Genomic DNA, 28000 nt, shown 5'->3' with positions numbered 1-28000 from the left:
TTCTGAATGGGCTGACGCTGGGATTTATCATTTGATGAATGTATACTATGTGCGGAGAGCATTCACTCAATATCATCATCTCATTTTTGATGGAGGTGGCACTTTCTGAACTCTTCATATTCTTTTAAAAGTTTCCATAATGAGTATGCTAAAATGTACTTGTTTTCCACAAGGGAAGGTACAAAACTGTACCTTTACCCTGGCTTCTGGGCTCATCCACGTGTATTTATCATTGATTTGATGAGGTCATCGGAGGAACAGCTACCTATCAGTGGGTGGTGGAAGTCTCCCTGCGGATGCATAGCAGGCCTGTGACATCACTGTAAAACCACAACTCCACCGCCAGGAAAGACCACCGATAGCCCAGCATGAGGGGCTAAATAAACCAATAAAACAAATGATCTACAACTTATTGACTCAAACCACAGGTTACTGGAATGCGAGGACAGGCTGTAAATTATAAAAGGAGCTGGAAAAATCAACACTCAGTGCCGGTTGGAGAAAACCGATCTGAAAAAACTCGATTGAGATCTTGTGCAGTGAGGCTGGTGTCGTCAGTAAGGTGGATCACTGACAGCTGCAAAGCTGAACTCGGTGCGGTTTGCCAGGGCAGTCTCGAGTGCAGAAAGTTGTGCTGTGATGTAATTGCGGCTGTTTTTACCACCACGTCCCACACTGTGTTAAACAGAGCAGGCGACGTGCAGAAATACTGCACTTATAACCCAGCTCCAGGGTCGACCCAGCAACTGGATGTTTCGATGTGAAGTTAATTATAAGCAAACAACCTCAAGCGTTCACTCCTGAAAACAAAGTAAGCTTGGGATGGTTTGACAATTGTGTCCAAGAGCTAATGTGTACCAGCTGTGTAGTTCTGGAGTGGAACGCCCCCCCTACCACCACCTTACTACAGACACATATACACAGAACCACAACCAAACCCCAAGATTTTGTTTGTAAATCACCACTTAAGATAAAAGGGAAATGGAGAGGAATCATTGGGAGCCACAGGGGGAGGCCTCCTGCCTCCTGCCTCCTCTGACCGCACGGGCAAAACTCTTCTTGCTCAGTTCAGTTAAGGCTTCACTGTCAGGTTCCAGCCTATGTTAAAAAGCTCCATATGGACTCAGTGGATTCCTAACAAAAGTTTGGGAGGAACATGTTTATGCAGTCTGATCAATCAACGCCTGAACAAGCCACTGCTTCTGTCCTGCATCCGCCATCCTTCCGCCACTCCACCTTCACCTTTTCTTGGCTGGTTACCACAAAAACCAATCAAAAGAGACCTAGGGGGTACTCCGGGCTCGGGTGGAGTCTCAAGCTTGAACCCTCCATCATAGACAGCAAGACAAACATGTATATCTCTTCTTCATTAAAAAAATGAATGAGCATGAACTAATCCAATGATTCAGGCCTACCAAAGTTCACTAGTGTCCATGTTTGCTGCACCAAAGAAGAGCATGTTTTCAACAGTCCTTCAGAAAAGATGTGGATATGCAACAGGTGTCCTCTGCAGAGGTAAAACAAAGTACGCAGTCACCGCAAACCCCAGGATTCTCAGAGGAACCCATGCTTCTCAGTGCAACAAACACACAGTCAGCAACAAATCAGCCCCTAGATAACTTGACTAAACCACTATAGTTTGCAGATTTGCAACCAGCTTTGTATTGTTACACTGTATGTAGTGTAAATTAAGATTGTGCAGTCTTTTTCTGTGTTACCTGCACTCAGATATCGCCATTTACAGTGTTTGTCTGCAAAAGTCAGTCGAATGACATCAAACGTATAATTTTGAGTCATCCACCAGACTTTTGACAACTCTGGGGCTTTTGTTAAAACTACAGCTCGAACTTTGGCATTTTTTAGTATTCCAGTCAGATTGACAAAGTGATCAAAAGTGCAGTATGGGTGTTGAAGTTTTTGGTAAAAATGAACAACACAGCCCTTTTCTCTGTGTTTCTACTGCGTAGACAGCCAAGTTTTATTAAAGCCCATCTTGCCAGCGGTGAACAGTGTGGCTTAAATGAACCAGAAACTGTTGTTTTAAGTATTAAGTGTCATTTTGTCTTTGAGCAAAAATGCATTTTTTAAGGGAAAAATCATTTATTTTGCAAGATCGCTCAAATGAGAAGCATTTCCCTCAATTGGCTACAAAGTGATGTCCATGAAGAGTGTTCATGCTAACTATTAAGCACATTTTGGCTTCGTGTGTCACTCTGAACATTTAGAGGCATTTCGTCTTTGTTTTCCAAGCTTAAAGACTTTTTAACTGTACTATTGCTAAAGGATTTTCCTCTGCATACACAAACCATTTTAAGGGAAACGAGTGTTTCTTATTTGGAATCTATTTGCATATTTGCTTGTTTATTTTCCCTGCCCACATTGGATAAACTTAAACTTGTTTTTCCAGCAAAATTGGGACAAATATGATGAGGCTTTGCCAACTAGCCAACTAACATCTGCAAGATATTCATCGAGAGACCTTTGTGAGGTTCAAACCACCATCCCAAACATGAGGGAATCCTGCGCAAAATTCGCCATGTGAGGTTACATCCTTTAGTAGCCATGCAGAAAGGCTCAAAAATGTGCCACGAATGTGCTCACAGAATAAGGGAAATGTGTTGGGAGTGGGTCCACATCTAGGTGCAACCTCAGCCATATCAAGTTCTCCCAGATGAACTATGACAGTACTGATCTCATAACTGGGATTGGGACTGCACCGGCTATGGCTTCATCTAGGGTGTCAGGCCTGAAGCGTTGGCTCTTGCCTCTGTGGGCATACAAGGAAAATGTGCGGTTGGCCAAAGGCTTCCCAAGAGCACTCCGTCTGTGAGCTACCTCCACATCACATAAACAGCCCTAGTTCAACAGGCTCCCAAAAACCCTGACATGTTAACAGCCAGCAGTGCAAATGGAGGTTGCCCTTTTAAAGTCCAGTCTTTACCATCTGGAATAATTGAAGCAGGAGAAGACTCAACAGCGTATGGCAAATCCTTACATTTACATTTATGCATCTGGCAGACGCTTTTATCCATCGCATTTAATTCTATCATTACATGCAATCCCTGGGAATCAAACCTTGGCATTAGCGCTGCGCTCTACTGGTAGAGCTAGAGAAATCAATGGCCTCTTTTCTGGTTGCACAGAGATGACTGCATTGCAGCAATCAAAGCATTGCTGAAGACGATTAGTGACCCAACAAGAAATGGGCGTGACTCATCCGACTCTCCCACCTTGCAAGACCTTGCCAGCATTTTGCGGTAGAGTCTGTTCACACGCAGACTCCAGCAGCACAGTGCTCTCCTGTATGCCGTCATACATCTCCAGGGCAATGGAGTTTGCGTCATCGCTCGCTAAAGGAACATGGGCGCCTTAGAGATCAGCTGGCTGTGTTATGTGACCTCACTATGCTAACATGTGCTTACTTACAGTTAACTGGTGAATTCCCTCTGGTCCAGCGTCAGCTAAAAGCAGAATCCTAATGGTGCCACTACATGAACAAGATGTTCTGTTCAAGCATTATTACAGCGGAGTCCCATTTGTGCTTTGCCAGGTGTAAGAAGTACCTCAAATGACCCCGCTAGCAGTTTGCCCAGGAGACAGGTAAAATTAGGAGCAGGTAATTATTTAAATAATTCAACAGTAATTCTCATGCCCGATTAGCTGGTCTGTGTAACAACCCGAAGACTTTCTTCCTATGCTTTTAAGCACGCACTGCTGTGACCATGTACTATATAAAAGCAAATGCAAACACTTGCCAAATTATAGTAGTTTAAGTCATTATTCTTACAAAATACAAGTAGCACACACATTGCATGCTATTATGCAAAATAGGGATGTGCCCAAAGCTGAATACCCTATTCAGAAAGGCACGAATCATGCCAACAAAATAAATAAATAAATTAAGTTTATATTGGATTAATGCATTGAAATCTCTTATTAATGTGCATGTTTTTAGAAATCTGAACTTGTCAATAGTAACATTAAATAAAGATACAAAGATACTACAACAATTTTTACAACAATCTCGAATTACATCTAAAAATTGGCTTTTCTTTTAGTTTTGACACATCTAAAATTGGTATATTAAAGATATACAGTATATAGTGTCTATATAAGTCTATGCATTAATATTCTTCATTTTTAAATATTGCCTTGCAACAATGCACAATGTGCCAATTGGAGTAATTGCAGTTATTGTGCAAAAAGTCTACTCAGAAAATACTGTCCAAAATAAAGTATTTAAGAGCATTTTTTTCTAATACCCAAGATTAATCTTAATGCGTATGAACATTGTGAAACATGAAACAAGATAACTGCTTTAACTGAAACTGCAGCTTGTCAAGCTGCACATAATTTACGCTTCCTCTGCACTCGTGATGTAGAAGAGAGATGATTGACTGTTCACTGGAATCTCTTTGATTAATTGGTATTAAATGTTAATTAGAGTTCAAATGGATGAAAATGGGGTAGTGTTACTGCAAATGACCTAAATCAAGAGCATCTCTTCCAGGCCACACATAAAGAAAAGACATTGTGTTCTCTCTTGTTATAAGATACACGGTCTTTAAAATGTCAGGTGGTGAGCAGAGACATTACAGTGTGTAAGTTTTCAGATGTGGCTTTCATGTGAATGAAAATGTGCTCCCTTGACCTAAAGATTGGTTTGTTCTTCATGGCAAATAGTTTGAAGCAGTGGCTCCAGGCCCACTGGCATCTGATGCTCCAGCACAGACCCATCCTCCCCTTCTGCGCTCGTCTTCTCTTCTCTTCTGAAAACATCCCAGCAGATCCCTATCGGCTACACTCATGTCCCTACAGGGGTGAACGGGCCCTTGAAGGTACAGGACATGTCCAAACCCTTCTGAAGGAGAGGACACAACAAACAGCCGAAGAAAACAAAACAACACAAGCATTTCAAAGCATTCAAGAGCTCTTTAAGTAGCCCTGATAGAGGTGCCTTGGGTTGTGTTTACTGCAGGGCCACTTCAGACCGCTCCACAGACGGCAGATGGCACTCTAAGAGCCAGATGAGGCTAGAGCCATGTATGAATTAAATGGATCGACCCATGAAAACATGTTCAGAATATATTCTACCTATTGATATTTTTGGGAATGTTTACTTCTTGGACATTTTAGGAAACAGCCATTCCTCAGAAATACTTTACACGTTCTGTTCTTAGAAGGAAACAGGCCAGGACATCATGCACGAGGGCTGCTTGACACCGAGGTCGGCGTGTAACTTTGCAGACATCTTTACGGTCTACTCAGCTCTGGAGATTTTATCTCCAGTCTTACGGAAGGAACTACGGCAAGTATTTGTTGCAAGCCAAAGTTCTTCCATGAAAAGGACCATATTTTGCAAAAGTCCACAAGATTTCCAAAAGGCCCAATTTTGAAAAAAAAAAAAAAAAACAGATGCACACAATTCTATGCCTTTTGTCACCTGATCTTTTAGAATGACTGTAAAAACGTCACTCTTTAGGTTGTGGTTCACGTGCCTTTCTGCTGTGAAATCTTTACTGATTTTTATAAAGTAAAGAATAACTTTTATATTGTTAGTAATATTTCAAGTATTGTTTACTTGACTATCCATACATCATTTTTAATGTGAGTTGAGTATTAAATTTGATGCATCAGGCTTTTAAGGAGCATTTATTTGTTCATCTCTCAGTCATCATTGCATTGCATTATATGTTTTGCCAGCCACAGTAAAAACTAAACAGTAAGATGATATTTAAATGCTTAGTTTTATGATCAGTGCGGTTTAGTTTTTATTGTGGAGAGCAAAACTTATAATGCAATGCAATACAATGATGTTTGGGAGATGAACAAATAAAGGCTCCTCAAAAGCCTGATGGATCAGATTTGATACTCAACAAAAACACAAACGCAAACTTTTTTTAATATGTTGTCTAAAGGTTAAATAAACTTTTCCATTGACTATTAATTCATATGGCAGGCTTAAAAGTCTCAAATAGTTTTAGACCATTTTGTACACAAACAAATTAGATATAAACTATTTAATACATTCATGTATGTTAGAATATAAGAAAATATGAATGGTGTTTTTAGGTTATTGGATGTCTGGATGTGTTGGATTTTTCTGGCATTTCTATGCATTTGCTTGCATCTTCTGAATTGTTACGAGGGAGTTTCTAGGTTTCTAACTTGTTGACACATTTACTATTTCCTGTATGAGGAATGTCACATGCTGCACTAAATAGAGGATAGTAAATGTTTCATACTGTAAATATGCTTTCTATTGGGGTGAAGGAAGTCTGTTCCCTTTCGAGAGAACTCGAGCTGTGTCGAAGACGACACTTTGGGGAACGCCTCCAAAGTAATAGCGTCTGAAGCACGTGTGGAACTAGTCCAATCTCGATTCGTGTTGCGTCATAACATCACATGTGACGGCATACATGGAAGCTACAAAAGGGGAGCACAACTGTTAACTGCTGCTTGTCAGCAAGTGTTCTTTAGTCTTATTTGGTGTTGTCTGTTCCAGTTGCAAATCATATCTATATATTTCAAGTGAAAATAATGCAGTGAGGCAATATAAGCAGTGTGCGTCTCCCTGTCCTAGATACATCATGGATGGGGATGCACACTCTCTCTGTGTCATGTGCCTCGGAGCGGAGCATGCACGGGCAGTGCTCGAGGGTGCTGCTTGTGAGTTGAGAGGTGCTGCCGCTCAGAACGCTCCACTCCCGTCTGGCCCTGTTTGATGAGATGGGCCAGACTCGTGCTCCCTGTGGTTCCCACGTCTGCTGAGGCAGTGCGGCGTTTACAATCATAGGGATCGCAAATGAAGCTGTTGCTAGGTCGAGATGGCTTCGGGCCTTTCTCAGCTCTCATCGGCCAGCTCTATTGTTCCCATTCGGGTGTCGGAAGCCTGCGCTGTGGCGTCTTCCACCCTGGATAAGAACCTAATGCTTGAATTATCTAGGTCGGAGAATATAGATGTTCTAAGCATCGAGGCTGGAGAGATTGAGGATTCGCCACCTCAATCACCTGCTTTTGGGAAGCTGCTGGAGGTTGTGACCAGAGCAGTGGCCTAATTAAATATTAAATGGCCATCAGAGAAGCAGGAAACACAAAAGAAAACTTGATGAGCGCTTCCTGCAGGCTTGGTCACAGCCTTCATGTCGGGGTCTGCCTTTCTTTCCCGATCTTCACACTGAGGTGTTGAGATCATGGAAAAGGCCATTCTCATCAAGAATTTCAAGCATCGGTGAGTCTGCCAAGGAGCAGCCCCACATATCAGCCGCCAGCTCCTCCTCACACCTGCAACAGCAGAAGGAGAGTGTTGCTTTTCGGGCCTGCTGTACATGAGACCCCTGCAGTGGTGGCTCTGGCCCAGGGGTTTTTCCCAGAGGGAAACCCATTCCACATTATCAAAGTAACATGCATATGCCTTTGTTTCTGGCTATGTAGAAGAAACCGTGGTTCCTGTCCCTGGGTCCTGTGTTGGAAGAATCCTGTCAGCGTCTTGACTATGGACGTTTCCCTCACAAGCTGGGGAGCGGTCATGGAAGGCTGCTTTAACAGAGGTCTGTGGAGAGAGCATCATCTTTCATGGTACATCAATTGCCTGGTGATGATGGCTGTGTTTCTAGCCTTGAGGCACTCCCTCCCAGGCCTTTAGAGGCCATCATGTTCGGTTACGAACAGACAATACGTCGGTGGTCTCCTATATAAATCGGCAGGGGGGCCTAAGGTCACACCCTCTGTGCAGACTGGTGCATTAGATTCTTCTCTGGTCCTGGGGACCAAAATTTGGGAGCAGACATCCTGTCGAGGCAGGGACTGAGGCCCGGGGAATGGGGACGGCACCCCGAGACGGTGGAGTTGATTTGGAAGAAGTTTGGCCAAGCGGAAGTAGATCTGTCCGCCTCTCACAAGAACACCCACTGTCTGCTTTGGTTTTCCCTCATGCATCCAGCTCCCAGTGAACATTTCCACTGATCGCTCTGCTCCTGGGAGTTCTAGAGAGAGTCCTTCAGGACTGGGTCTGTTTACTTCTAGTAGACCCATGCTGGCTGGCCAGAGTCTGGTTCTCAGACATCATAGCGCTCTTAGCAGGCACCCAATGGGAGATCCCCATCAGGCAGGACCTGCTCTCGCAAGCCGGGGGCCTAATTCACCACCCCTGGCCGGAGCTGTGGAAGCTATGTGTCTGGCCCCTGAGGGGGACCAGCTTCTGAGCATTCTAAACTCTAGAGCTCCCTCCACGAGGAAACTTTACGCCTTAAAGTGGAATGTGTTCACTTTATAGTGCAGAGAACGGCAGTTGGACCCAGTTAACTACTCGGTGGCTTCAGTGCTGGAGTTCCTCCAAAGCCGTTTCTCTGATGGTCTTTCCCTGTCCACACTTAGTGTCTATGTGGTCTAGCGGTGGTTCTCTGGGGAAACACCAACTTATCATTCGTTTCCTTCATAGTGCTCAGAGGAAGAGATCTGTCGCCCAAGCCAGGATTCCTGTTTGGCCTGTCGTCCTTGAAGGGTTATTCCTGGCACCCTTCAAACCTATTGACGAGGTGTCAGAGAAGTTTCTCTCTCTTAAAGTGGCCTTCCTGCTAGCTATTACGTACCTTAAGAGAGTTGGGAACCTGTAGTCTCTTTCTGTTGCTCCCTCTTTCTTTTCCACCCTATGCCAGGCTACGTGCCCAAAGTGCTGTCTAATGTGGGACGGTCGGTTATCATTCAGGCCTTTCATCCTCCACCACATGTCAGCTGATCAAGGAAGGCTACACCTATTATGCCCTGTCCGAGCTTTGGAGGCTTAGGTATGTAGTTCCTCGGGTTGGAGGAAGTCGGATCAGCTACTTGTGTGCTTTGGGTCACTTAAGAAGGGTTCCCCTGCCTCTAAGCAGACAATTAGCGGGTGGATTGTGGAGGCTATCTCTTCATGCAGTTTTGTCTCACTTCTGATAAAAGCCCACTCGACTAGAGGAGTGGCATCTTCTAAAGCCGTGCCAATGGGGGGGTTCCCTTCAAGCGGTCTGTGATGCAGCTGGCTGGGCCTCCCCGCACACCTTCATAAGATATTATAGCTTTAATCTGCCCTCCACACAGGGTTCTTAAGTCCTTAAGTCCTGAGTTGAGCCTGACAAGCTTCACACCAGGACAGACACTAGTAAGTGTGGCGCAGTGGGTATTTCGTTCCCCAAAGTGTCATCTTTGACGCCTCGAAAGGGAACGTCTTGGTTTATGACTGTAACCCTTGTTCCCTGAGAAGGGAACAAGATGCTGTGTCCCTTTGCCACACCTTCTGAATGCCTGAGAATGACTTGCTTCGACCTATGAGAAGCTGACACTGTTGTGTGCCAGCTCCCCTTTGTAGCTTCCGTGTACGCCGTCACGTGACGTCATAATGCAACACCAGTTGAGATTGGACTAGTTCTACACGTACTTCATACACTATCATGCTGGAGGCGTTCCCCAAAGTGTCGTCTTCAACGCAGCGTCTCGCTCCCTTCTCAGGGAACAAGAGTTATAGTTGTAACCCGAACAGTTTCTCATCAGTGTCACAAAAAAAAAAACTCTAAAACAATGATTTTTGACTGGTAAATATCTCTTATCTTAGCATAAGTTGTGACAAGTCAGCCAATAACATTAGAGCTTGTCAAATTAAGAAAGGTTTTTTTTTTTTTTTTTTTTTGTGAGAAACATGCATCAGATAGCTGGTGAATAGACTGTGGCTGGTCCATGAACATGCAAAGCGTCTAAAGGTAATTCAAGCTGACCCCACTTTATAGCAACAAAGCGACCATTCAATGTCAATAAGAATTGTTCATTTGAGCAACCGTTGGCAATACAAAGTTGAGCAATACAAATGCATAATGATGTGATGCAGTGATGACAGTGAGTCGACATGATTGGCCTCCTTATAAAGTCAAGCTGAAACACCCACAAGCAAACAACCTCCATTGCTGTCGGTGTGAATGCATCTTAAGGAGGAATATAGGTGGACACAAACACATCTATATATAGGAATATAGGTGGACACAAACCTTAGTAATAGCAGGATATCCCGCTGCCACGTCGGCTGGGCAGTACAGCCTTTCTTCATGGGACACTTCCACTGTGGTGGCCCACTGGTCCAGAAAACCGTTTGGTGTGTACAGGCCACAGTCCTTCACGCCTGTCTCCCGCTCAAAGTCTTCACAGACGCCGTCACCGTCATAATAGTAACACATGCTCGGCTCATCTGCACATACACATACACACACAGGTGTACATATTCATGTTTAAGAAAGACAAAGTTTTTCATGTAAGCATCAAATAAATTCTCAACACTATGGGCCAGATTTACTAACAGCTTGCACCAGCGCAAAGCCTCTTTTGGCGTTAAAAAAGCCACTGTCAGGATTTACTAAAGACACGCAGTGAAAAATTAGCACTGAAAAAGGTGTGAACACAGTTATTTTTGAGGCTGACCTTTCTGCATATGCATTTGTAATAGTTTCCCTTTCAGACCTAAAATTTATGGGAGGAGAGTATTTAAATGAATCATGCAAGGTGTTTTAGGTTTGCGCTAGTCAATTTACTGGTATTTGCACCATTAATTACCACCCAAAAAAGCATGTCTTAAACCAGACGTGGTTTGTGACATGCTCTTTGTAGATTGCGTCATTATGGAAATGATCCAGCTGCGTCTGTGTTCTTTAATTTGCACGCCATCAATAGATCATGCGCAGAACTTTCCACTTCCATCGGCACTTTTTTGGAATTGCGCTCTCACACTAATTTGCCCTATTCGATAAATCTGGTCCTAAATGTAATGTACATTTTTTTTTTTTTTTAAGTTATAGAAAAAAGTACTGTTTAATGACCGTAAATAAAGCCTGAACCATTGACTCAATTGCCAGAACAAAAACAGCAGAACTTGTTGCTTTTCTGGAGTTTTCTCTTGTTTTCCATGTGCAGGGATTGAAAACCTCTGTCCTCACAGTTCCATCTTAATCCGAATAAAATTCAGAGGAAATAAAGATTACAAGGGTATATGTTGAAAACAACTGGCATTTATAAATTTATTTTTTCAGCAGATCTATCACATGGCCTTTTTATTCAAGGTTATTAGTTTTGAATGTAGTTTTTATTTTTATTTTATTTTCAATTATTCATATCAATTTAGTTTAGATTTAGTTATTTTCACACTAAGTTTTTGGTTTCCTATTTGTTTTTTTGTTTCTTTAGTTTTAGTATTTGCATGTTTACGTTTTAGAAAAAGAAGGAAATAATCAATGGCCTTATAGACCTCCTGTAAACAAAGTCATTGACTGGTTCCTCTCTCTTGCAGTCTATCCCGCTTTTTCTAACAAATGGAAAACACACTTTGTATGTAGTGTTTATCATCTGAGATAATCTGGCAGTAATGTTATGCAGGGGGCTTCAACAGCTATTACTGCATTCAATTCCATTGTCCCTCTGACATTACATTGCACCAAGTAAAAGTCAAATTTAATGCATGATCATATGACTCAATTAGATATACTGCTATCACTATATCCCATCAATAATAATTATTTTAATGGCTTTCAAATGTAAGTATCATAAATTATGTATATACCTGTTACTATACTCATGTTCTTATGGGACAGGCTAAAATGTTACTCTATCCATCAAGGGATCCTTGGCCTGAAAAAGGTGTCCTGTTTCAAATTACGAGTACCAATAAAATGAGTTGGGTTTAATAATGTTATCAAATGTAATAAAATGAATAGGAAAATGTAAATTAAAAGTTATGTTTACTGCACTATGTGAGTATATTGCTTTAAATAAAATTCATGCACCCCAGGCTTATTGTAAAAATGTGCCAGTGGCAACATTTCTGCTAAATGATATCACGCTGCTGCTTCTTTCCACAACACAAATATCTGGTGAGTAGCGCTAAAAGCATGTTCAGTTTTATCCAAAACAGAAAGCTATTCTGTCAGTGTTTTATTATGTTGGTTGTTATTATACGCATCAGAAATATGTATTTCCATTTCAGAAATGAAACTGGAAATACGGGATTAGGGGAAGCATGTACAATGAAAATAACAAGGGTCCTAAAATTGACCCTTGAGGGATACCATATTGTAGCTGAGCCAATGTAGAAGAGAAGTTTGAAATAGAAGTTGGTGGTGTTTTACTGCCACTAGTATTAATTTCAGCTGGAAGCTGCAGTGAATTGCATGTAGGCCTATAAGTGAGACAGTTTATTAAAATGTAGGTATAGACACTTTTTCCCATTAGCCTATAGGTTGAAAGTATGTATATATTAAACAAATTATTATGGTGAAAAAAAATGGTGATTTTGTGTACAGAAGTCAACTGAAAATATGTGATGATCTGTTAAAGTTTAGTACTAAGAGTTGCCCAAAAGTGAGTTTAGGAAATCACGATAATGTATTTTATGCGTTTCCAATTTCGCTTTAGCTTTGGCTAACTATAATGGCCTTGTTTGTGTTCTTAGACGACGCACACACGATTGCTGGATATCATTAGGCAGTGAAGTAAAGGACACATCCACACCTGCCAATGACGAGTGAATTCAAAAATAAATATTTCTACTAGCCATGAAACGGTATTTTGCATTTTGAGGACAAACAGGTCATTGTGTTACACTCGCATACCCACTTCAAGAATGTGAAGACTCGTGATTTTTCTCCGAAAATGTTCACTTTGATGGCTTAATGTGAGCAATATTCAACATATGTGTCACCACATGGAGCTCCAAAGAATGGCAACAGATGTTTTGTTTAGCAGACGGCTTGCATGCCTGATCTGAATCACTCACGTAATCTACAACAGTGAGGGTCAGACTGTCCTTCTCAAATATAACTTAAACCATCACGCTGCAGGTCCTAATAAGGTTACCGGCCAATTGCAGAGTAGTTTCTCAGATTTGCCACTGACGGGTGTTAATTTTGGACCCTGGACACATCTATACTGCCTTCAGAATCCGGGCAGATGAAGGCATCTTAGCAGACAGGATGTTGCGCAAACATTGGTTTCAGATGTGCCTTCATGCTTTCCTACCTCCGAAGGCAGCGTTTTTCAGGTTTCGGATACATCAGGTTTTCCAGGGCCGTGAGTAAGACAGGAGAGCTGTTGAGTTTTGGGATATTTGGGATGAGTTTTCCAGGCCTTGCAGCCGCTGTTCCTCATTCAAGAGTTTTAGCCTCTCTCCTTCAATATTCCTCCTCACTATTTCTCATTCTCTAAGTTACATTTTCTCTCCCACATTGTGTCTCCATCCACTCCTACTCTGTCTGTCTATCTGGCATTTTATCAACAAACTGAATATTAGTTCTGCAAATAAAATGATTTATATCAACAGTGCGCAATACACTAAGAAAGAGACCCTTTACAAATTTACAGAAATGAACCATTTTAAAACAAATTTAAACAGAATTGAATGGCAACACTACACAATAAGGTTCTGTTTGTTAACATGGACAAATGATGAACAACACTTCTAAAGCATTGAAGGGGACCTATAATGCCCTTTCACAAGATGTAATATAAGTCTCTGGTGTCTCCAGAATGTGTCTGTGAAGTTTCAGCTCAAAATACCCCACAGATCATTTATTATAGCTTGTCAAATTTGGCCCTATTTGGGTGTGAGCAAAACCACGCCGTTTTTGTGTGTGTCCCTTTAAATGCAAATGAGCTGCTGCTCCCAGCCCCCTTTCCAGAAGAGGGCGGAGCTTTAACGGCTCACGCTTCGGTCGCTCAACAACAACAAAGCTGGAGAATCTCACGCAGCCAAAATGAGGATTGTCAGTAACGGTGTTCAGCCTTACATTGTTCAAACCGGAGTCGACACTGATGGAGAGACTCAGGAAGAAGTTACAACTTTTAGACGTTTCTGAATGGTTAGTGGATAAATTTATGTAGTTGCTGTGGAGTTGATTCAACTCATCCACTAGCATGTGTCGTCATGTTAATCTTTTGTGTTGAATTGACCCTCGTTTGTGAAGCAGTCCGGCGTAAAATGACGGCATGTCAACAACACTCTACTACAACAACTCTTCCTCTTCTCTAAAGCAGCCCAACATGGCCCCTGCCCCCTTTGTTGTGTGTTCTCGGGGGCGGGGTTTATGTAAAATTTAGGGTTAGTGAAACGGTTCGATGAAGGATTCAGTTTCTCTAAACTCCGCCTTTCCGAGAGCCTGCTCTGCTCTGATTGGTCAGATGGCCCCTCTGCTGTGATTGGTCGACTGTTTACAGCGCGTGTTGAATACCAAACCATATCTGAATTTCAGCTCCGGAAGCTTGATAAATGCGAACAGTTTTACAGTATCAATTTAAGCGCGAGTCTCATCCTTTGGACGTGCGTCAAAGTGGATTTGCTTTGGCAGCAGAAAACAGCGTCTTCTCGACATGAACTAAACTCTTCCAGTCTCAGATACAACTACAGTGTTTGAGGGCGGGGAAAAGCAGACACTTTTCAAAGGCAGCCAATGAAGACCATAGGCTGGCATTATGCAAATGCGTTACAAAATTACATGGGTTCATGCAGGAAGTGAGACTGGATTTACTGACGACTCGTTACTTTCTTTTCAGAGACAATAACTCTGTTTATCTGCACTTTGATCCTTGAAACTTTGCAGACCTTTTACATTCACAAATAAATATATTTCACATTACACAAAAGGTAATATCAGAAAAAAAGCATAACAGGGACACATTAAATGTTGATTAATGCAACGGGACCTTATTGTAAAGTGTTACCAATTTAATCAATTAAAAAAGCCATGTCAGTCGAGCACATAATAAGAGAAAAATGAACTATGTACAGAATAAGACCAAGCCAAAAATAGTGATAATGAGCATATATTTAGTGATAAAGAGACACAGGCTGTCTCTCTTTCTGCCTGTCTGTCTCTCAGTGTAAGGGTTTCCAGCAAGGAGGACGGAGGCATGCCGTGCCAAGTTGGCTCGAGCCTTCACATAAATTCCATAGCTCCCCTCTGCTCAGCTCTGCTGATGTTGAAACGAGGGGCTGCAGAGGGGGACAAACACACACACACACACACACACACACACCTAGCGTTCACGTGGCCTTGCACACAGCCATATGCACGTCTGTGCCACACCGACCATATACCCGTGATACCGTTATATTCCTCAGAGACAATGAGACGAGCAATTGTGCTGTCTCTGGACAACCTAATTCAAACACAATATTGAGATAAGGAAAACCAAACGCTATCTTTTGGTTCAGCGGAATCCAGCTATAAAAACAATCAGTTGCACAGTCAGAAAGACAAACGGTTCATTCATGATGGTGCCTGATGGTTCCACACAAAAACACAAATATTTCAAGCTGCCACACAGATGTGGCTCCTTCAGCAAATGGTAGAAATAAACTCTCAGACAAAAACGTCAATGCCTGATATTCTGAAAATGGTGCTTGTATATCACTAGCAGTCTGAAAAGAGGAATCATATCAATCAAGTCTCTTCTGCTCACCAAGGCTGCATTTATTTGATCAAAAATGCAGTAAAAACAGTGAACTATTATTATAATGTAAATCAGCTGTTTTCTATGTGAATATATAGTAAAGTGTAATTTATATCCTGTGATCAAAGCTGAATTTTCAGCATCATTACTCCAGTCTTCAGTGTCACATGATCCTTCAGAAATCATTCTAATATGATGATTTGATGATCAAGAAACATTTATGATTATTATCAATGCTGAAAAAAGTGATTTGTATTTTTGTAGAAACTGTGATGCAGGATTCTTCGAATGATTAGAAAGTTCAAAAGAACAACACATTTGAAATAGAAATCTTTTGTAACATTTCCATGTCTTTACTGTCACTTTTGGTCAATTTAATGCATGCTTTCTGAATAAAGGTATTAAATTCTTTAAAAAAAAAAAAAAAAAAAAAAAAAAAAAAATCATCTTACTGAACAAAAAAAAAAAGTGTATTTATCATTTTATTAGCTGTATTCGTGTTTATAAACTCTCTCTCTCTCTGACATTTGGGATAAAATGGCCTTTTTTTTTTTTTTGGTACTGTACCTTTAAGACTTCTACTGAATATCTAAACATTCTGTGTTGTGATTGGCTAACCCTTTCGCATGTGAAATAAGTAAGTACGTCCACTCACAACAAGTTGGCTGCGCTGGTCCATGGCGAGCCAAGCTGCTGAACACTGATGTGCTCTATATCAAGAACAGTTTTACACTTATGAGAGGCTTTGCATTTGTTTCTAACAGTAAACAAAATTACCCTACTGCTGTCTTTCAGTGACGTAACCTCTCCTTTCAGAGACCTGAAAGCATTCTATTATTATTAATACAGAAATGGAGAATGTGCCAAGACATCCTTCCCCAATTTGATAGTGTGTTCGTTTTGAATTAAATGTCTTACAGATTTTACAAGGATGTCATAATGCTACAGATAAAAAATAGCTTTGGCTCTGGAGGGAGCGAATAAAAGAGCTCATCTAAGCTATAACTCCTAAAGTGCTGCTCTCAGAGATGCTTTTCTCTGAGCGAGACGGTGACACATCTCGCAAAACCGTCAACCAAAACTGACGTACAGCATTGAGTATGTTTAAAAGTGTGCCACGCTTTTGTCGTAGCCGTATGACAGATGGCTGTAATGAGCTGATGATGCACTTACGGTTTCTCTCGACACTTACCAATACAGTTAAAAAACGGCTCCTTCTTACAGTGGCCGGAGCAGCCGTCTCCATTCATAGTGTTCATATCATCACATTCCTCTCCCTGGGACCTGAAATAAATCAATGTATACATAATAAACTTAATATTGATGATTTCCCTTGGTGGATATAAATCTATGTTGCTAAAAGCATGAACCTTTATATGAACATTTAAAGCGTGCAGTGTGTATATATGACAGTATGTTTCCCAACAACTTTAAAATGTTTTGTTGAGGCACTGGACGAGCCTCAAGGTTAATGTGAGGATCCTGTAAATCAGAAGTTCTCATTCTTTTTGACTCGAAGGCCCCCCACCATCCAATAAATACAAAATATATTAACAGATTCTGGGAGAGTTGATAAAGGTAAATTAATTAACCACAATTCATTTTGTGATTCCAGATTCTTCAAGAACTTTATATTATTCAACAGTAGCTCAGGGTAAAAAGTCTTGATATGCTCCAGTTTACGTTTTGTATGTTTTGTATGTCTGATCTCACCTCTGGATGAGACCGTCTCCACAGTACGGCGCTCCAAGGCGGTGTGTGAACGGAGGTGATGGCTCGCTCTCGCTCCGACTGGAGATGGTTTGGACCTGGTATGTGTACACACCACCATACTCAACATCCCTGTGGAAAAATGCAAGAAACCATCACACATCTGTCCAGGGTCAGGAACGTACTTTGGATTAAGGGGCAATATTTGCCACTAGGATTGATTCTTCTTGTAGTGTGAAATACTTTGATTTAATGAATTAAATAAACAAAATACTATAGACCGCTACCAATAAAATTAGATCATCAAAAGCAATCTTTACACTGCAAAGGTGGCACAGAAGCTACATCTGACATGGCATTTATTTTTATTCACACAGACAGCATAATACTGCTCAAAGGTGGCATTCAACATGTAATTATTAAAAGGGACCTATTATGCTCCTTTCACAAGATGTAATATAAGTCTCTGGTGTCTCCAGAATGTGTCTGTGAAGTTTCAGCTCAAAATACCCCACAGATCATTTATTATAGCTTGTCAAATTTGCCCCTATTTGGGTGTGAGCAAAAACATGCCGTTTTTGTGTGTGTCCCTTTAAATGCAAATGAGCTGCTGCTCCTGCCCCCTTTCCAGAAGAGGGCGGAGCTTTAACAGCTCACGCTTCGGTCGCTCAACAACAACAAAGCTGGAGAATCTCACGCAGCCAAAATGAGGATTGTCAGTAACGGTGTTCAGCCTTACATTGTTCAAACCGGAGTCGACACTGATGGAGAGACTCAGGAAGAAGTTACAACTTTTAGAATGAAACTGGACATTTCTGAATGGTTAGTGGATAAATTTATGTAGTTGCTGTGGAGTTGATTCAACTCATCGACTAGCATGTGTCGTCATGTTAATCTTTAGCGCAAATCCAGTGTTGAATTGACCCTCGTTTGTGAAGCAGTCCGGCGTAAAATGACGGCATGGCAACAACACTCTACTACAACAACTCTTCCTCTTCTCTAAAGCAGCCCAACATGGCCCCGCCCCCTTTGTTGTGTGTTCTCAGGGGCGGGGTTTATGTAAATTTTAGGGTTTGTGATGTCACTAATGCAGGAAGAAGCTCGTTGTAGTCCCTACCAGCCATTTGTTGTAGTCCTAAACAGAATTCTTTAAAATAAAAAATCTCCCTTTGCATTGAACTTTGAGCGTTGTAACTTTGCAGATGTTGTTTATGATCAAACAGCAACATTACACACTAACTAAAGTTAAAAAAAAACTGAAATCATAATCAAAGACCCCTTTAATATAATTATACCAGCCTACACTGTAAAAATTGTTATAATTTTTCAAAGTTTAATTCAATAATGACAACTCTCAAAAGAGTTTTGAATTGAAAGTCATTGAATATGGCAGTGTTAATGTATTTTATCTTGGCAGAATAGATCTGCTGCTGCTGTTGATTATTGCTGCTGCTGCAGATCAAGTATGGAGTTGATACTGCTGATAGATACACGTGATCATGTAAGATCTGCTGCTGCTGCATAAATAAACATACATCGATCCTGCAGCAGATCTAGACAGGTGGAGCTGGGGAGGTGGAGGGTTCAGAGGAACTCTGATAGAGCTGCAGGACTAGATTACAGCAAACACTGAACCAGACTATTTAAATGTTGAGCAAACAATCTCATTGGCTACAGGATCAGCAGAGGCATATACAGAAAACAAGCCAAGAACATTCCCCATCACTGAAGCGGTCAATGACTTGCAAAAACTCCTGTTATAATCACTGAAGCTGTCAACACTGCAGACTGAATCTCTTACTAGTACTGTATTGGCACATTGCTGTTTATGATGAGTGTAGAACTCCACGCACTTAACAAAACTCAAGCATTTTCAGTTGATTTCTTCATCAACAGATACTCTATGTGTGTGTCAAAAAACAATAAAAAGAAATGTAATGCAACATGAGAAGATCTAAATGTAATTTCGCTTTAATCACGACAGTTGTAATACATTTTGTTTAACAGTGCAGGAGCATTTTTGAGCCATTCTGGAATACCTCCTTGAAGTTGACACCCCATAAAATGAAATAATCCCCAAAACTATGCCATTCATTTGTGATACTTCCACAAGCCCTGATTAATTTATGACCCTGCATCTGTCTTAGACCAACAGTTCACTGACTTTAAGGCAGGGGTGTCTAAACCTGCTCCTGGAGGTCCACTGTCATGCAGAGTTTAGCTCTATCTTGCCTCAACACATCTGCCTGGAAGTTTCTCTTGTTCAGGTGTGTTTAATTGGGGTTGGAGCTGAACTCTGCTGGACAGTGGCCCTTCAGGAGCAGGATTGGACATCCCTGCTTTAAGGTGTTCCCTTAATGCACAATACAAGTGCAAATAGCTTCTCAGACACCTCATAACAGTGGTCAATGAGAGCTCTCTGATCATTCCTTGCTGAAAAAGTCAGTTAAGGATGCTAACACAGCAGAGTTTACACTACAGGTAACACTGTCAATCCGACCCAACTCCTCCTACACCCTGAAAACTTGTAGTACTGGTTTAGTGCTGATTCTAAACATATGAGCTGTCGCTTTGAACCATCAGCTGGTGGTGGTTGAGATCAGAGATAAGAGACATCTGATCTTGTGTCAGTCTGAAGAGGAAAGTGGATCTATACTCAAGCTGAACCATGTTGGATGTCATGAGGGATGAAGTTGTGCTGAGACAATGTAACCAAAACCCGCTCAGTTAGCACTGAGCTTTGAGGAGAGGGTCACGGAGCTCTGGTGGTGAACGATTGCGGCGGCTGATAATCAGCAAAACAGGCCAGACATGTTTCCTCCCTCACAGGACACCTGTAAACAAGCACAAGTCGTATCTTCTCTGAGTGAATTGGAGGGCTGTCCACCTCAAATGTGTCTTGGAGGACATTTGCATTTGGTCAGTAAAACTGCATGAAGAGACTGAAGGTAAATACCCTCTCCACTATGATACTCAATAGAAGCTAAGATTTACTGTCGGCCCTTCACAGGAACCAAGTGAAAAGAGCCCATGCTCAGGTCTCTGGGGTCCTTGTGCAAAAGAAGCACACTTTAGCTTACTTTTAAGTGCAAACTGTAATGGACACAACTAAATGAAAATCTATTATAGTTTAAAATGATATTAAATGCATTTAGGTGTTTAGAGTGAGTTGTTATGGAAGCTTGTTTCTGCCATGAAAAAAAATAAGAAATAAAATAAAAAAAAAAATGTAAAAAGCTAATTGCGACTATATATATAACGCAATTCTGACTTTATATCTCGCAATTCTGACTTTATTTCTCCAATTCTGGCTTTGTATCTCGCAATTCTGACTTTATATCATGCAATTCTGACTTTATAATTCACAATTCTGACTTTATATCTCACGATTCTGACTTTATAATTCACAATTCTGACTTTATATCTCGCAATTCTGACTTTATATCTCGCAATTCTGACTTTATATCTCGCAATTCTGACTTTATATCTCACGATTCTGACTTTATAATTCACAATTCTGACTTTATAACTCGTAATTCTGACTTTATATCACACAATTCTGACTTTATATCTCGCAATTCTGACTTTATATCACGCAATTCTGACTTTATACCTCGCAATTCTGACTTTATATCTCACGATTCTGACTTTATATCACGCAATTCTGACTTTATATCTCGCAATTCTGACTTTATATCACGCAATTCTGACTTTATACCTCGCAATTCTGACTTTATATCTCACGATTCTGACTTTATATCATGCAATTCTGACTTTATATCACACGATTCTGACTTTATATCTCGCAATTCTGACTTTATATCTCGCAATTCTGACTTTATATCTCGCAATTCTGACTTTATATCTCACAATTCTGACTTTATATCACGCAATTCTGACTTTATATCTCACAATTCTGACTTTATATCTCACAATTCTGACTTTATATCACACAATTCTGACTTTATATCTCACGATTCTGACTTTATATCACGCAATTCTGACATTTTATAACTCACAATTCTGACTTAATATCATACAATTCTGAGGAAAAAAAAGTTAAAAAGTGGCAATTACCTTTTTTATTTATTTATTTTTTTAATTTATTGGCACAAACAAGCTTCCATAAGTTGTTGTGACCCTCTTGAGTGGGACATTAATCTTTATATGTTATTTCATAATTACTTCTATTGTCTTTGAAATATACAAATATATAAAGTCTGGACAAACCCCACCACTAGAAAGGCAAAGAAAGCCATACACACAGAACTTCCATCTGCATTTTTTCTACACTCATATCCACTAACTACAAACTAATTCTAAACTACAACCCACCCACAAAGCTACAAAACAGCATGTGCATTAACTACTAGACAGGAACCCCAAGTCTCTCAGCTTTCCATCTCCAAAACTACACATACACAGGTCATTAATAAAAGAGCCAACATGAGCGAGAGGAAAATACACAAAGCCTTCATTATTTGCATTTACGTTGGACACGTTCCCTGAGAGAAACGCAAGCACATCTCTGCTGATTAACAAAACAACACTGCCAAATTACCAGAGTGCCACAGACATTACGTTTATTATGAACGCCGCAGGTTCACGTGAGGCCAAGTGTTTTTGTGCTGCCGTCAGCAGAGTTATAAGGTGCCTGTTCTAATGGGCAGGGAAGCAGTAACGTTTAATGAGAGGCAAAACAAATCATTCAAATTAGCACTTGACATGAATGACACCGGCAATTTGCCTGTGTTTTGGAAAAGAGGAAAACGTCTGTGAAAGTCCCATAAAATGAAACAAGAAAAACACAAATAAGCTTTGCACAGAGAAAAGCAACTTACTCAATATTCAACATTCACATGAGACATATATACACAAATGGAGTGTATGTATATGTATGTATTATATACATTCCCGTTGACAGTAGTTAGCTTTGCCACATTAAAAGTTCATAAAGGTAATTTAACTATGTTACCTGTCATCTTCAGTGTAGAAGTTGTCTATGATTGTTTAATTAAGCAATGTAATAATGTTGGATTACATGACTCTGTATATTTAAATGCTGTATGCGCTCAAAAACATGAGTAAAAGAGAATGAGGATAGTTGCAATTAACACTTCAATTTATTAACATCAATTAACTTTGATATAATATTCCCACATTTTTCTGGAACAAATTGAAGCTGTTCTGAACATGTCTAAGTGTGTAAATAAGTTTTAATTTAGTTAACTTAGTTTCATCATACAATATTTCCTCTTTAAAGAGGGACATTGATTTTTGCTGGAATCTTGTCATATCGCACCTGGTTAGGCCATAATGTGAAATGACATGGCATTTAAGGGACAAATATTACACCTCAGCCCTGTTTAGCTAACAGACACGTTTAGGCGTGAAAACTAAATTTGCAAGATGCCAGTTGCAATATGAAGGCTGTACCATGTGTTGTTGAATGAGGTTTCTGGGATGAGTCAGGCCAGTTGCCACACAGAGATCACAGCATTTTCACAATAGACCTTATTCCAGACCAAAAGTTCAAATGAGGCTTCCTTGATACTGTCTGCCAAGATCAACAAGTCAACATTCAGTCTGACATTTTAAAAAAAAAGAAAAGAAAAAAGCTGGAATAGTCAAAAATAAGAGTGTGCATGCAATGAGGGAAAGACAACAAACTGAAGTAAAAACAGAAATATGTGGAAAAGAATACATAAATAGGAACAGAAAACAGATTTTAGGGAAGGCAACTCTCGATGTTGTTTGAAGAGCACTTTCACAGTATGGTCCTGTACACTGTGGCCCTCAGGCCTTCATTCAGGGCTGTGTAACAAAGCTTGTACTTCATACGTTCGTGTACTACCTGTAGTTTAGCTTACTCCAGCAAACACACAATTTAACCTGTAAATTTGCTATTTAAAACAGCTTAAAGTAGTTCACATTTTGGTGAAGTCCACAGATATCGGCATCAGCCATTAAAAAAACATCAATATCGGTCGCCCACTAGACTATAGTAAATGTTGCGTTGCTCAGTGAACAATATGTAATAATGTGTTAATGCCAATGCAAGACCTTCTTCTTACTAAGCTTTAAGGAAAAAAACACCCTTTGTATATAATACTCAAATTCACTCCCTACAGAGCGTCGAACCGTGTTGCTGCCCCGGATTGAAAGTTACCATGTGCTGTCTGACAAACTGGAAAATGCATTTTATAATTCAACTAAAAAGCGATCAGATCATTGTGTAAATGATCCTTGCTTTCACTTCTGAGTGCTCATGCCTATTCCCATGGAGAACCACTTCCTATTGCATAAAAAGACATCTGCCTCCAGACTTTCTATGTCACACATGTGCTGAGGTGTTGAAGAATGCAGTCTCAGAGAATGCCATCATCGTCTGCTCAGCATCCACCCTTCAACACAACTTCATCTGTGTCTTATTAATGCACATGTCTCATTGTATTCTCAACTGTTCTGAACTGGTGCAGCTGATGATATGTCATATGATGTCATGTGAGCCTTTCACTCTTGACAGATCAACAGGCCCGCCAATACGCTTATGGCATTTTTGTTGATGACATGGCATGAAATAAGTTAACACGTCAACAGAATCGCACTCGCAGCTCATCGGTCAAACGCTGGCGGAGTTCAACGTGTGATGCTACCATCTGTTTGCACCTCAGTGTTTAACTTATAGAACCCGTGTTGAAGTTATAGACGGGAGGAAGAGAAAGCTCAGGAAAGCTTCCCATTCAGACAATACTTCATTTAATAGAAAGCCAACCTGGAATTCTTGATTGCAAAGAAAGAGGCTCAGTACTTGTTGGAAGACTTCCACAGATACACATCAAGACTTATGAAGTGCTCGAAGACAAGAGAAACAAGAGACCTCCTCAAGAGAAACACCAAACGCAAGCAACAATAGCACGAGTGTTTTCTGCGAAAGAATAGACAAGGTTTAGTTGCTTTCTGGGCGAACGGCAAGTGATGGTCTTAAATGAGATGCCCTCATCTCGGCAGGCCGTCAGGAGTTCTCTCTAAACAATCTACACTACAAATAACTCCAAATCCTCCTGTACCCGCATGTAGTCATATTTCCGAAACCACAGAAGATTTGGTTTTCCTTGTATTTCTAGGGATTCAGTTGGGGATGATGACACTGCAGTAATAAAGTGAACACACCAACGAAGATAAATCACTAGTTGGGTCATCCCTAGTTGTTCTGGTTGAGAAATGATGTCAATCACGTATAAAGGAGATCAACTCATATTGCTGAATTTACAGAGAAACTCCAACATTTCCACAGTGCAAATCTTCCCTCGGAACATGACTTCTGGTAAACAGGGATTACTGCGGTCAGCTATGACGTCAAAAGCTCTACAGCGGTGTATAGCACATGCACATTCCCTATGCAACTTACATCGGTTTACCTATAATCTAGGCCAAACTCTTGTACTTAATGGAACGTTTTGGTCCGAAACCAATTAGGAGTTAGGGGGATCTTCAAGGAAACGTGAAAGTTGCCTACACAAGCGCTTATGAAATAACCGTGTTCGAAAGGTCACCTTCTAGCACCAAAACCATTGAAAAACTTCAAAAGTAGTCAAAGGATGCGTTTTTCATAAGCGGATCCAAAATATGCAAAAGCAATGACTTGCTTTTTAAAATCTAGAACTGTAAGTTGGTTTCGATGCAAATTGCTCTCAAATGTACTTATCCCGTAAGCTGGATAAAGCAATTTTACAGTGAGATTAAAGGGCACAACCTCAAACCACTGAAATCATTGCATCATTAGCTGGTAGGAGGTGGAGCTTCTGGAATGCCATAACCAGTGGACTTGACATGATAGTGTCATGAGGTGAGAGTCTTAAACCAAGGGGGACCAGGATCCAGGAGGTTGGGGCCCCTAAAGCGGATGAGTTGGCCAGTTGTCTTGGCCTCTTTCTCATTGGCAGGGGGGTCCTGTCAGCTCAAGGCAGGGGTGCCCTTTGAAGCCATGACAGCAAATAGGGCCAGGTCAGGGAGAGGAATAGCAGATGGCTGGGGGGTTTCGGAGGGCCAGTGTGTCGCACACATGCAGGGTCAACACTTTTCCGTGATTTACTCCTATGTTTTAAAGCTTCAACCCTACTCTCATATTTCCGAACAGACCTTAATGTTCCATATTGTACAAATCCAAAACCAAAGACTTTCTATTCAATTTAACGAGCGAGTGCCAAGAGAGACATGGGTGACCCAAATTAGGTAGAGGTGTCAGAACATATTTACCAAAGATCAATATCTTTCTTGGATCAGAGCTGAGGTAATGAATGCATTCAGCATGGGAGCTCACAAGAAGTGATTGTAATTGATTCAGATCTCAGAATTAACGTCACTCAGAAAACAGACTCTCAAACCCCAGCTGTGAGCTGACCACAGTTTACTCGAGCCAAAACCTTACCTACCTCAGATCAGATCAAAAACACGTCTGCTTTATTCAGCTACAGTATAGCAAAGAAAAATTCCTATAAAGTGGAAAAAGATGCATCTGCAAACCTGCACCACGCAACTTGCACAGTGCTGTTGGTGCGTATGTTTATCCTAGGTATTAAACGTGGCTGCAGGTGGAAAGATTTGGTCAGTGGAACAGACAGAACATTTGCTTAATAAGCTGTTTTAATATTTTTAAACATATCATCAAAAACAGCAATCATGTTTGAGGTTAGTTGCAGTGACAGACGGAATTTGGTGGCTTTCTCTATTTCTGAACTGACAAAAGATGTTTTGTTCGGAATAGATGTGATGCACATGTAAATTGATGCAAAGTTTAGGGTAGTACATTCGAATTGGATTCATTCGGATTGATGAAAATCAGTGCATGTAAACTTTTGCACTGTGAGATGTGATTGCATTCAATTTCTACAGTAAATGCTTAAACCAACAGCATTAATTGACCCCATGTTACAACCATCCCAATCTCCGATGCAGGTGTGAAGAAGAATTTCGTATTTTGTTGCTCACTAAAAAATAAATGAATACAGAAGATTCAGCATTACTGTTCATTGTGATAATTGTCTGTGCAAAGATAAGCAATGCTGGTAGTAGATAAATCTGTGATCTGCACATTTTCACATAGCAGTGGGTGGCAAGTTAAACTCTTAAGTTCACATGCAGAAGTGGCCAATACAGAAACGCTGACCAGAGACCCAATATCTGGCCTTAAATAGGGAAGCATTAGTGTAATACTGCCCAAACCAGAGGTGCCTGGTCGAGGCCAGAGCAACCTCAAGATGGCAGAGCATGTAACTGGCATTCTGATGCCAAGCGCTGGACTGAAATCAACCAGCAGCTGCATCTTTCTCTTTGTTTCTTTTGGCTTCATTCGAGAATTGAAAAAGAACAGAGAGACACCACAAGATTTGAGCGGGGATTTGCTGTGCCTAATACTGACCAGGCACATTTCGCACTCCAACTTTGAATTACGTTAGTTTTGTTCTGTGGTAAAACAGTTCCAAAATCGAAGTTCCAAAGTCAATACGACTTTTTTTCTGGCAGGACAAGAGTATCTAAATACTAGCCAGGACTTAGAATCATGTCATAACAGTAAATAATTAACCAGGAATAGAGCAAAAAAACATTTTGAAAGAACTGTTCAGTGTGTCAACATTCATTAATGCATCAGGTGTAAATGAGCAATTTGTTGCAGCATTAATGAATCCAAAAGACTCACCTATCCACGTATCTTCGCATCGAGTCGCTCAGCATGATGCCCTGGGGTGCGTGCATGAACGCCGGCTGCCGTAGAAGCCGATAGTGCAGCGGCTCACATTCTCGACAGAAAGGACAGTCAGGTTTAGACGTGAGCAGAGTAGCATCAATTTCCAAATGTTGCTCCATGGTGAAAAACTGCACGCCGTACACCTTCTCATGCACATCCAGCTTGATGGTCAGTGGTGTGTCGCAGAACAAATTGCTGGGACCCAGAGACAGGTTGTTGCCACCTACAGTCAATAAGATGATATTGTGGATGGCAGGCAGAACTGTTTCCTCCTGGGAGGAGAAGGTCACCCACACCGTGAGGGAGTCAGGGATCACCGGATGTGCAAACTCCAGCTGTAACATGCAGCCTTGCAGAGGGCAGGGAGGGGGCACCATGCCCAGATCCATGCCGTTGTGCGGACTCCACGTGCGGACGCTGGGCTCGCATGCCTGCTCCACATCTGGTGGTCCTAAGAGAAGCATCAATTGCATTAAAATCTATTAGAGTATTTCAAAGCAATGCTTAGTTTGAGAGAGCTTTAACTTGTGGTACGCTGTCTCCTTTTCAATATTCTTTTACCAGTTAATGACAGGAAAGGCTACTATTTACGATACAGATAAAAATGAAGCAGTTCTTTTGATCTTGTAGAAGGGGGGACTAACTTGAGGCTTGCAGATTTCCACAGTTTATCTTGTTCGGTGAAGGATATGAACCAGATTTTCAAACAAGAATAATAACTCTACGGCACCGAAGCCAAGCTTTTGCAAACAGAGAGTACCGGCCTTAAATTTCGTGGATAGGATCGCATACAAATTCTAGAAATATGCATGCAAAGCACATTTCATTAAAATCACTCCAGTCTCAGAAGGAAACAAAAGTGCAAAACTTGTACATTTAACTGTACAACATCTTGTCAATGCGGCAGTACCCTTAAAAGGACAACTTTGTATCTTATTTGCCCATAAAAGTTCATAGTAGTACCCTAAAGGGTATGTGTTACTACTCTAAGGTACTAAAATGCACCTTTTAGGGTCTGACAAGGTACATAGTTGTCCTTTTAAAGGTACTACCCCAGCGACAAGCTATTGGACCACCTAAAGGAAA

General features: G+C 40.9%; 1 protein-coding gene across 2 annotated transcripts in view; it reads right to left on the bottom strand.

The window, feature by feature from the left end:
- pappaa (pregnancy-associated plasma protein A, pappalysin 1a) overlaps positions 1-28000 on the bottom strand; it is a 105883-nt gene that overhangs the window by 51907 nt on the left and 25976 nt on the right. For both annotated transcript variants that reach the window (XM_051894404.1, XM_051894405.1), the window contains exons 8-11: positions 26867-27365; positions 17170-17298; positions 16649-16740; positions 10014-10210 (exon numbers count right to left, since the gene is read on the bottom strand). In XM_051894404.1, the coding sequence (XP_051750364.1) occupies positions 10014-10210; positions 16649-16740; positions 17170-17298; positions 26867-27365 (917 nt within the window). The remainder of the gene's footprint in view (positions 1-10013; positions 10211-16648; positions 16741-17169; positions 17299-26866; positions 27366-28000) is intronic.

This window comes from Ctenopharyngodon idella, chromosome 5, assembly GCF_019924925.1.
Source record: "Ctenopharyngodon idella isolate HZGC_01 chromosome 5, HZGC01, whole genome shotgun sequence".
Classification (NCBI taxonomy): Eukaryota; Metazoa; Chordata; class Actinopteri; order Cypriniformes; family Xenocyprididae; genus Ctenopharyngodon; species Ctenopharyngodon idella.
Note: the sequence above shows the minus strand (reverse complement) of the source record. Positions and strands in the feature narration are given on the sequence as shown.